Below are 11,616 nucleotides of genomic sequence, written 5' to 3' on the forward strand. Positions count from 1 at the left end.
TAGTTCTTTATCGATGCCAAAGGGACAACACCATATCAGAAACAAAAACAAAACAGAACCCCTTCTAGAGAGTTACAGAAATAAAAGTACCTAAAGTACAAATGCAAAAATCTATGAAGTATGACAAGTCAGAGGAAACATGACAAATTCAGTTCTTCATTGATGCCAAAGGGCTCCACCGTGTTCAGAGTGCGAATCCAAAACGCCTCTCTTTCCCCAGAACTTTAATGATGCTGCAGAGCCTATATGCATAATGACATAGCATAATGACGAGCCATAGTATAGTGCATGTTTTGTATACGTATTGCAGTCTTATGTTCAGATATGTGAGTCTTTAAGGCTCTTTTTGTTTGTCCAACATAAACCAAACCACAGGGGCACTTCAGCACATAGACAACATGTGTGCTACTGCGATTAATGAAAGATCAGTATGTGGATGTGTGAAGTACTTGGTGTCCGATGAGTTAGAACATTGTGCACAGTGTCCACAGCGAGGGTTGATTAGCCAGCCAGGAGGCTGTTTTTTAGTATCAGAATGAACCAGTCTGTCTCTCAGGGTTAGGGTTATTTAAATGTGATCAGGGGAGGGTTGGTAGAGGTAGAGATGGGTTACTTTTGAGGACACTCCAATGTTTAAGGATAATATTTTTGACCCGTCTGCCAGAGAAGAGTACTCAGTAGAGTATCTGTGATCTATGAATAAGTGGTGGTAGCTCTAATTTTCTTAACTAACAGGGATTCCCTCTCTGTATGTAGGGCCCTCAGATAGGCTGAGGAGATGTATGATGTAGGGTAACCCCGCTCTTTCATTTCAATAGTTTTAGACTGGAAATCTGTAAAAACTGACCAACAGGAATATTGCCAATGAGTTGTTTTGGATGGTTCTCAGCCTTTAAAAGTGTGTTTCTGCTGAGGGGTTTATGGTAGATTGTAGTCTCAATAGTACTGTTGTTTCCCTTGTAAAGTGTTAGATCCAGGAAGTGAACAAAGGTATCATGCTGTTCCATAGTGAAAGAAAGATAGTAGTAGAATTTATATATTTCAGGAAATCAAACAGCTCTCCTCTGTCACCTCTGCATATCTCCAGGTATCCATGTCCACACCTCTTTAGACATGTGTTGGGGGTGGGGAAACTCCCACCCTCGGATTCATCATCCAATAGATTTGAATCCCTGTTCAACCTATTATCTAATTACAACTGCACACCTGTTTTAGGCTGATTACATATGTTGTTTACCTCATGTCTTTGTCCACCCTGACTCTGATGAAGACACAGTAGTGTCGAAACATTAGTCTGTTTGCACAATTAAAGTCTGCAAATTAATCAGTGTGCTCCAGTCCCTTCTGTTTTTGAGAGCTTGACTGCAGTTATTGCCTCCAAAGGCTGAGCTGCTAATTATTAAGTTAAGGGAACCAATATTTTTGGTCATTTTCATTTGCTTTATTGTATTAAATAATATGTTAAGTTGTAAATCAAAAGCAACGTTTCAGTTATATTCAATGTAAAATAAAGAATGACAGATACCATATACTTCTGTCAGTTTCAACTTAATACAGAGAAAATTTATTTTTTTTAAAAAAAGTGGATGGGTACCAATATTTCCAGCAACGTCTGTATATCCGTGGTTAAATGGGCACCTGTCAATCTCCCATAATGTTTAAAAGTGGAGAATCGCAGAACTTGTGGGTTTTTTGAGTGGAAGAGATTTTTGCATAAGCTAAATTTTCATTGAGAGACAGCCAAGAACAGTTTGATTAAGGTTAGATTTAGTATTAGATTAGATACATACTATAGAATAGACAGACACAAATACACACACATACCTGTACTGTAGATGGATACACCAACCAGCACACACACATACCTGTACTGTAGATGGATACACCAACCAACACACACACATACCTGTACTGTAGATGGATACACCAACCAGCACACACACATACCTGTACTGTAGATGGATACACCAACCAACACACACACATACCTGTACTGTAGATGGATACACCAACCAGCACACACACATACCTGTACTGTAGATGGATACACCAACCAGCACACACACATACCTGTACTGTAGATGGATACACCAACCAGCACACACACATACCTGTACTGTAGATAGATACACCAACCAGCACACACACATACCTGTACTATAGATGGATACACCAACCAGCACACACACATACCTGTACTATAGATGGATACACCAACCAGCACACACACATACCTGTACTGTAGATGGATACACCAACCAGCACACACACATACCTGTACTGTAGATGGATACACCAACCAGCACACACACATACCTGTACTGTAGATAGATACACCAACCAACACACACACATACCTGTACTGTAGATAGATACACCAACCAACACACACACATACCTGTACTGTAGATGGATACACCAACCAACACACACACATACCTGTACTGTAGATGGATACACCAACCAGCACACACACATACCTGTACTATAGATGGATACAACAACCAACACACACACAAAAGCATTCTGAGAGATACTGCAGATCAGCAGATAGATTTAGTTGACTGATAAAAGTTTAGTGTGAGAGAACTAGAAAGTGTTTGAGTGACTTGTTCAAAGTGTGTGTGTGTGTGTGTGTGTGAGTGTGTGTGTGTGTGTGTGTGTGTGTGTGTGTGTGTGTGTGTGTGTGTGTGTGTGTGTGTGTGTGAGTGTGTGTGTGTGTGTGTGAGTGTGTGTGTGAGAGAGTGTTTGATAGAGTGAGGGAAGAAGAAAAAGGGGGAATGGGGGCAGCACCAGCAAAAAGATCATATGTATGGGAGCACTTTGACTTAATTAGTCCTGAAAAGGTCAAATGTTTGATCTGTGCTCAGTAGCTGTCAGTGTATCGGTGTCATGTGAACACGTCTTCTCCAAAGCTAGAAGGTAGTGAGCAAGAAGAGGAGCAGACTGAAGCATAGTGATGTCCAAATGATTTCATTTTTGAGTAAGAAATCTTTGAACCCCCTGCATATACACATCAAAATCCCCAACATGTTTTTATTTTCTTTTTTCATTAGCACAATCACTTTCCTAGTTGCACAAGTATACCCTTAAACACTATATTATCATTGTAGCACAATCACTTTCCTAGTTGCACAAGTATATCCTTAAACACTATATTATCATTGTAGCACAATCACTTTCCTAGTTGCACAAGTATATCCTTAAACACTATATTATCATTGTAGCACAATCACTTTCCTAGTTGCACAAGTATATCCTTAAACACTATATTATCATTGTAGCACAATCACTTTCCTAGTTGCAGCATACTATATAATGCAGACATGTTTATTCCTTTATTTCATGTCACTGCTTAAAGCCAGTAATCATATAAATCTGTCACAGAGTTTACTGTCCCTACGTCATCACACAGTTTATAAAAGTAGTAAGAGGTTGCCACAAGATATATTTGTACATCCAGAGACAGTGTTGGTAAATAACCTTTATTGAATAAAATGTGACAGAAAACATCAAACAAATGACAGCAGTGAGTTTACTTATAGTTTACCTGTTTCATGACGTCTTGCCCCAAATCCTTGCATATAAAAGCAGATGTCACTATTTTGACTGTATCAAATGCTTTGAAACATATGATGATCATATGATCCACTGCTTCAGAAAGCTTCGTTTCTCCCATCAATAGCTTACAGGTCGTAACAAGAGACAGTTCAAAACAGGCAAACAAGTCCAAAGGGGTAACAAAGATAAACTGACAGAGGATCTGTATATGTACAGGGGAGCTAATGAGGGAACGGGCAGCAGGTGAGCAGTGTGTCTGGAGGCATCTGGTGGACAGGTGGAGAACGACAAGGCCAGGAGAGGAGAGTGAAGGCAGAGTGAGAAAGGTCGAGACATGGACCTGGAAACCTATTTCCTGACAAAGCATAATACGACTATTAATGATATGAATGTAGTTGCATACTGGACCTGGAAAAGATATCTGTATTTTTACAGATATCTTTTTTCTTTTATAGATTTTTCCTGTATTTCAAAAATACATAAAATGTCAATAAAATTACAAAAATATACTGTGAATGTATATGTCTAATGTAAAATGACATGACTCATGTGTAACTGTGATTTACCATAAAATTTCAATTTTTTAAAAGAAAATATAGTTAAAATGTGTATGTATGTGTATATATAATTACAGAGGAAACTTGTGTTTTTGTGTTTCTCTTTTCACAGGTGGAAAGCTTTTTTCCATTTAAACACAAACAATATAATAAAATTACATTTCATTATAGAAGTTATACTTGAAGTGGTCTTGCATTAACAATAGATTGATGCAATTATAAACCTGATTATATGTTTTACAACAGTATTTTGACATTTTTTGAAAGGTAAATCAAATGTTTTATTGGTAGTTTATCATTTTATTGCACTGAATATATTTTAAATACACAAGATGTTATGTAACATTATGTAATTAAATCAACTTATAACAGGACATTTCTGTAATTTTAAGCCTGATTATTTATATTATAGCAGTGTCAGTAAATGTACCCTTATCTCTTTAAATAAAACAAGGAATCTCTGTCTGTCTGTTTGTAAGTTTGTCCTTCACATATCTTGAGAACCGTTCGTCTGATCCACTTCATAGCTGGCAGGTGGATTGCTGGATAAACAAGGAAGTGCAATGTTGATGTGTGAAGTTGTTTGGATGAGCAGTTCTCGAGAAATATATAAAAATACCTCATAAATAACATTGATTTGCTTATTCTTCTGCCCGTGGAGTTACCAGCGCCACTCTGCCATTGCAACCCACACTGTGGTCAGAGGTGGGATTACACCCATAGTGATAATAACTGGAGAGTTAAACTCTATTCCTGTTTGTATGTATGTTGAAGACATAGTGCAGGATGTCTTAGACAAATTGTAGTCTCCAGATAATCTGCATGTGAGGCATTAAGGGAAAGATTAAAAATCTCTCTAGGTATTAAGAAATCGTTCCAAACAGGCACATTTTGATCATTAAAAAGCCAAAAAACAAAACAACAAAAACAAAAATCCACAAGATTTTATGTAGAATTAAAGCTCTAAACTGTATTTAGATTATGGAAAATTAATGTATTTTTATGAGATGGTTATTGTCTGTTATTTTACAGTATTTTATTGGCACTCCATTTTATAATCTATTTTTACAGTGTAATTTAGTAAAGATGAGGTGAAAAGTAAAACTATTAATGTGAATAAATAATCCATGTTTATAAGGGGAACAGATGACAAAATAAATTATTGAGATTGTTAAAACCAGCCACCACCACTGAAGTGACAAATCACGACTAGTCCAGAGTTCCAGTTTAAAGTTGTATTGCTGAAAAGTGGTTTTACAGGGTTTATAACACAGTCTGTGTGTGTGTGGGGGGGGGGGGAACCTTGTACATCACTTAAACTAAAACTAGCATAATTAGCATGACCAGCAGTAAAGCAAAGGAATATACATGTAACTGTATGAAGAATATGTACAATTCAATAAACACACAACAGCCAAAACTAAAGGCACTTACACTCTTCTTTGAGCTTTGAATGGGTTTAGAACTAACAGATGAACTTTGTTTGCACTGATGGAATTTGTGGAGGAAATAACAACTGCAGTAGATAATAAAGAATATACAGTGGGGGGGGGGGGGGGGGGATTTGATATTGTTGACCATGACTTATTATTGAAGAAATTACAAAGATATGGAATTAGAGGGTTAGCACATTTGGTTAAGTAGTTCCTGGAGAATATATAGGTTATCAATATGTCCAAATCAATAACTTTAACTCACAACTATTGAGTGTTACTTGTTGGGTCACCCAAGGCTCTGTGTTAGACCCATTATTACATAAATTATATATTATACTATATTATATATGTGACATTTCCACACTGGAGAGGAGAAACTAAATTTCTAATCTTTTGTAACTCATAAAGCAAACTCATGATAAACGACGTCGAGAAGAGAAAGACTGAAATTAAATGATAATAGATAATAAATCATTCTGGAAGTCACATAAAAATTATATCAAATCTAAAATAACAAAGTCAATTGCAATACTGTATAAAGTTCTTAAAAATACCTCATACTGTTCCTTTATAGTCCCAAAAACAAATACTAAACCAGTCTTCATACTTCAGAAGAACCATAAGAACTGTAAACAACACCAACAAACTCTGGTCGACTTTAAACTGGTTCTCATTATGTATTAAGCAAAAAATTAATTATTATATCCAAAAGTCTTTTAAAAAGAGAGAAAGTCGATGTGATCTGAGAAGAATTTACATGTTTAAAAAACAATTAGTGAGGACTGAATTCATGGAAGAGCTGCAGTGAGGAGCTGAAAACATTTAAAACACAAAATAATTTACTGAACAAATATAAAAATGGATGATCAGAAAGGAATAATGGCAGAGAAAGACGGTACAGGATATATAAGTTGTTTTTGGACTTGAGAAATCTTAAAATTGTGTTATTGTGTTTTAAATTGTGGCATTTGAGTATCTGCCTCTTTGTATGTGTTTATGTATGTATGTGTGCAGATGAATTTATATATAGAGAGTCGGTCCAAAAGTCTGAGACTACCTTGAAAATCTCCTGGAAAAATCACCTGGTAATAATCAGAAAGATTAAAAAACACAAGAAGTTATGACGTATAAAATTAAGAAGAAATATTTCAGATTCTGCACCAATCAAATTTTTAAAACTTGTGACCAACTGAACTACTTGATACAGAAGGTCGGATTTCCTCGAGTTGTTTCTCTTCCATTGAAGTGTTCAGATGACACTCAGCTGTTCACTAACTCAACCTGCAGCCAGTGATCACCTGTTATAAATATGGCTGCCTCAAGTTTCCAGCAGATCATCGCTCGATAAGCAGCGTTGTGATGGCGGGAAACATGACGTCAGAACTATGTGAAAGAGTCAGAACTGTTATTCTAAGCAAAGAGCAGCTTTCTCGGCATCACATCATAGCTGGACTAAACTCTCTGCAGAAACTGGATCAGTGCATCCAAAACACCATCAGAGGATCAATACTTAGTTCCCTCAGAGATAGAAACTTCATCACAGTGTGTGTGTGTGTGTGTGTGTGGTGTGTGTGTGTGTGTGTGTGTGTGTGTGTGTGTGTGTGTGTGGTGTGTGTGTGTGTGTGTGTGTGTGTGTGTGTGTGTGTGTGTGTGTGTGTGTGTGTGTGTGTGTGTGTGTGTGGTGTGTGTGTGTGGTGCGTGTGTTTGTGTGTGTGTGTGGTGTGTGTGTGTGTGTGTGTGTGTGTGTGTGTGGTGTGTGTGTGTGTGTGTGTGTGTGGTGTGTGTGTGTGTGTGTGTGTGTGTGTGTGTGTGTGTGGTGTGTGTGTGTGTGTGTGTGTGTGTGTGTGTGTGGTGTGTGTGTGTGTGTGTGTGTGTGTGTGTGTGTGTGTGGTGTGTGTGTGTGTGTGTGTGTGGTGTGTGTGGTGTGTGTGTGTGTGTGTGTGTGTGTGTGTTACTGTAGTTTCCATTCATCTGTTAATGTTTGTCCTCAGACAGATGAGCTGATCTCTGATTGGCTGAGAGCTGGGCTCTGCAGGCCGCCACACGTTCACAGTCACTACACCTACCCACAATGCACCAGGGCATGCGGCCCTGGATGAGCCTTCAGATGTTCAAGTGGGGGGTCGGATTCACACACACACACACACACACATACCCCCCCCCCCCCCCCCCCACAGTTAAACCTCAGTAACCTCACCTGCAGGTACAAAGGAGGAGGTGTTTATGTCTGTTGGGGTTGGGGTTGGGGGTTGGGGGTTTGGGGGTGGGGGGGTGTTAGGAATGTCTTTTGTCTGTAAAGTCCTCAGTGAAGTGTGTGTGTGTCCTGGGGGCGGGGGGGAGGGGGGGGGGGGGGGGGTTCATGACTGTCTCCCAGTGGAAGACAAAAGAGTTTTGATTCATTTTCTTCAAACAGTTTTTACCACCTGAATCCTACATGTCCAAAAGTATGTGGACAGCTGACCACAGAATAACATGTGATTCGGACATTAATGCAGCCGTTTGGTTCGCAGCAGATGTTTGAAGCTGACCACATGTTGGTGACGAGCTGGTTCATCTTCACAGTGTGGGACGGTTTTCTTTATGTTGAAACAGGAAAGAGACAAACACAAAGTTTAGTCTAAACTATCAGATTTCACTTCAACCAGAACAAAAGAACCAATGAAAGATCAGAACTTCATTCTTCTGAGTCTGTAAAGTGACTGAGAGAAACAGTCACACAGGAAGTCAGGTCAGTTTGCTTTCACAATAAGAGTTTGAAACCATTCAGTTCAATACAGCTCATCCCAGTGAGGGCATTTACATGCAGTTGTATGAACTTACATGCAGTTACATGCAGTCACATGCAGTCACATGCAGCTACATGCAGTCACATGCAGCTACATGCAGTTACATGCAGTTGTATGCAGTTACATGCAGTGTATGACCTAACATGCAGTTACATGCAGTTACATGCAGTTACATGCAGTTACATGCAGTCACATGCAGCTACATGCAGTTACATGCAGTTACATGCAGCCACATGCAGTTACATGCAGTCACATGCAGCTACATGCAGTTACATGCAGCCACATGCAGTTACATGCAGTCACATGCAGTTACATGCAGTGTGCCAGCGGATCATTACATCAACACAGAGAGGAGAGAGAGAATACTGTCAATCCCAAAGCTGAAAACATTCAGTGTCTATAAGCTTAAAAACTATTTGAGGAACTGGTTACAAACATTTTCATAGATAACTTTAAATATCTAAAAAAAATGTTTTAAATATACAAAAGGTAATGCAAAAGCAAAAAAAAAAAAGAAGAAACAAAAAATGCCTGAGAAAGTGAGACGGCGGACAGCAGATTGGTTCAGTATGATCACAGATGGTTTGTGGTTTCACTCTAATCATCTTAACAAACCATCAATAGATAGATACTACTAGATACCATCAATAAGAAACTTTCAACTGAAGGTGAAACTCAGACAGAAAGTGAGTTGATTTAATTTCACACCTTAAAGTATTTTTGTTGTTATTGTGCTTTATTATTTTATCTTTATAAATGTACTATTTGGTTCCGTTTCAGTGTTTAAGAGCTCACAGTCTTGCAGTTAGAATTCTATATTTATTATATGTAAGCTAATGCTAATGCTAATCATAATGCTGACCTTTTATTCATCTGGTGTTTAACTGCATTAAATACTGAGAGTCCTTCTCACTTATATCAATCAGAGACTTTGATGTTTTATACAATTGTTTGTTGTAAATAAATAAATAAAGTCGGACTGTCAACATGACCGAACACTTTTATTTTGAAAGTTCCCCCGGATGTTGCATGTCGTGTACTTGCCGGTGTAACTGTGGGGGCGGGACCTGACTATCTGCAGGTCCGTGGGGGTCTGCGGAGGTTCAGACGCTGTGCGGGTCTTCAGAGTTCCGGACGGGTCGCGGTTTGCTGGACTTCAGGTTTCACAGCTTCGGGTTCTGGATCGGCAGCATGTTGCAGCTGCTGCTCGGTGAGTTCACTTTAAATGTTTTTTCTCGATCAGCTGCTCAGTAAAGTTTCATTTCTGAGTCCTGAGATCTTTGAATCTTTGATCTGATTCACTTTCCTTTGTTACAAACTGATTTTTGTTTTGAGATCAATAATCACGCGATCAATCAATCAGTTCACACAAACATTCACTTCAAAATGTTTTTAGTTTTTTTTAATCAACATGAAAAACAGAATTTCACCTTCAGCTCCTGAATCAACCGTGACGTCATTTTTTCTCACCTAAATTAAAAATCGATCGGTTTCTAATTACTGATCAATCATTTAAGTAATTTATTAATCAAAGTCCCAAACAGTCTCCTCTGCTTTTCTATCACACACTGAATATGATTATATGACATAATAAACAGCTTCAGACTGAATGTAATAAACTGTGGAGACATTAAAGAAGGAAGTTTGTTTTTACTACTTATGATGTTTAATAAACTGAAATTAATGAAGATGTAAAGGTTAAATGTAGAATAATTAGTAATGAAATCTTGACTGTTTCATACACAAACATACATGTTACATTAAAATGAATTTGTAAATCAGTTACAAAGTTTATTTGTTTAAAACTTTAAAGTTATTTTCATAAAACACAAAGAGACACGAAGGAGAGAAACGATGAGATATAAAAAGACAGAAACAGCGTTTAAGAGTAAAATGAAGTAGAAAAAATAAACTCGAAGAAGAAGAAGAAGAAGAAGAAGAAGAAGAGAGTTCTCATAAAGTAAAAAGTTTTAAACAAATGAAAAACATTTAAAGGAACCAGAGCGAAAGGATCAATAACTGATCTGAATCAAAACAAGGTTTTTAGATTTTCTAAAAGTTTGATAAGTTTTCATGAAGCTCTGTGATTGAATCACTGCAGTCTGTTAATCAGTCAATGATTGATCAGTTAATGATTGATCAGTTAATGATCAATCATTGACTGCAGCTGCTGTCTGTGTTAACTCACAGACTCTAAATACAACCGTCAGTGAGAGAACTGACATCACTCTTCTTCGTTTGTGTCATTATTTACCTGTCAATCAAACAGTGGGTGGGGCTTCAACACCCGACTTCACTGTTAACAGTTTCACGTTGAAATCAGAGCAGCGTCCCAGTTTGACCTCTGACCTCAGTTCACTTTTTAAAACAGTCTTGTGCTCTCAGCGTTGCAGGTGTTTACCTGTGCCCAGGTGGGCAGGGCCCAGGAGGACAGCAGCCTCCCGGAGCTCAGTGACGTCTGCACTGAAGGCAGCTGTTACCCGGCAACAGGAGACCTTCTGATTGGCCGGGCCCACCAGCTGTTGTCTACCTCCACCTGTGGACTGAACCGACCCGAACCTTTCTGCATCGTCAGCCACCTGCAGGTAAACAACACCTAAACAACACAAACTGCAGGTAAACAACACCTTAACACACACAATGCAGGTAAACAACACCTAAACAACACAAACTGCAGGTAAACAACACCTAAACAACACAAACTGCAGGTAAACAACACCTAAACAACACAAACTGCAGGTAAACAACACCTAAACAACACACAGTGCAGGTAAACAACACCTAAACAACACAAACTGCAGGTAAACAACACCTAAACAACACAAACTGCAGGTAAACAACACCTTAACAACACACAATGCAGGTAAACAACACCTAAACAACACAAACTGCAGGTAAACAACACCTAAACAACACAAACTGCAGGTAAACAACACCTGAACAACACACAGTGCAGGTAAACAACACCTAAACAACACAAACTGCAGGTAAACAACACCTGAACAACACAAACTGCAGGTAAACAACACCTAAACAACACAAACTGCAGGTAAACAACACCTAAACAACTCAAACTGCAGGTAAACAACACCTAAACAACACAAACTGCAGGTAAACAACACCTAAACAACACCTAAACAACACAAACTGCAGGTAAACAACACCTAAACAACACACAGTGCAGGTAAACAACACCTAAACAACTCAAACTGCAGGTAAACAACACCTAAACAACACAAACTGCAGGTAAACAACACCTAAACAACACCTAAACAA

At 38.4% G+C, this 11,616-nt stretch overlaps 1 protein-coding gene across 1 annotated transcript in view; it reads left to right on the plus strand.

Annotated features, from left to right (window-relative positions):
- The first annotated feature begins 9,401 nt into the window (after nt 1-9,401).
- The window catches only part of lamb1a (laminin, beta 1a), a 37,525-nt gene continuing 35,310 nt past the window's right edge, over nt 9,402-11,616 (plus strand). Inside the window, exons 1-2 of the mRNA XM_042411304.1 lie at nt 9,402-9,550; nt 10,726-10,925. Coding sequence (XP_042267238.1) covers nt 9,532-9,550; nt 10,726-10,925 — 219 coding nt within the window. The 5' untranslated portion in view covers nt 9,402-9,531. The remainder of the gene's footprint in view (nt 9,551-10,725; nt 10,926-11,616) is intronic.

The sequence above is a fragment of the Thunnus maccoyii genome, chromosome 5 (genome assembly GCF_910596095.1).
Source record: "Thunnus maccoyii chromosome 5, fThuMac1.1, whole genome shotgun sequence".
NCBI classification, from domain to species: Eukaryota; Metazoa; Chordata; class Actinopteri; order Scombriformes; family Scombridae; genus Thunnus; species Thunnus maccoyii.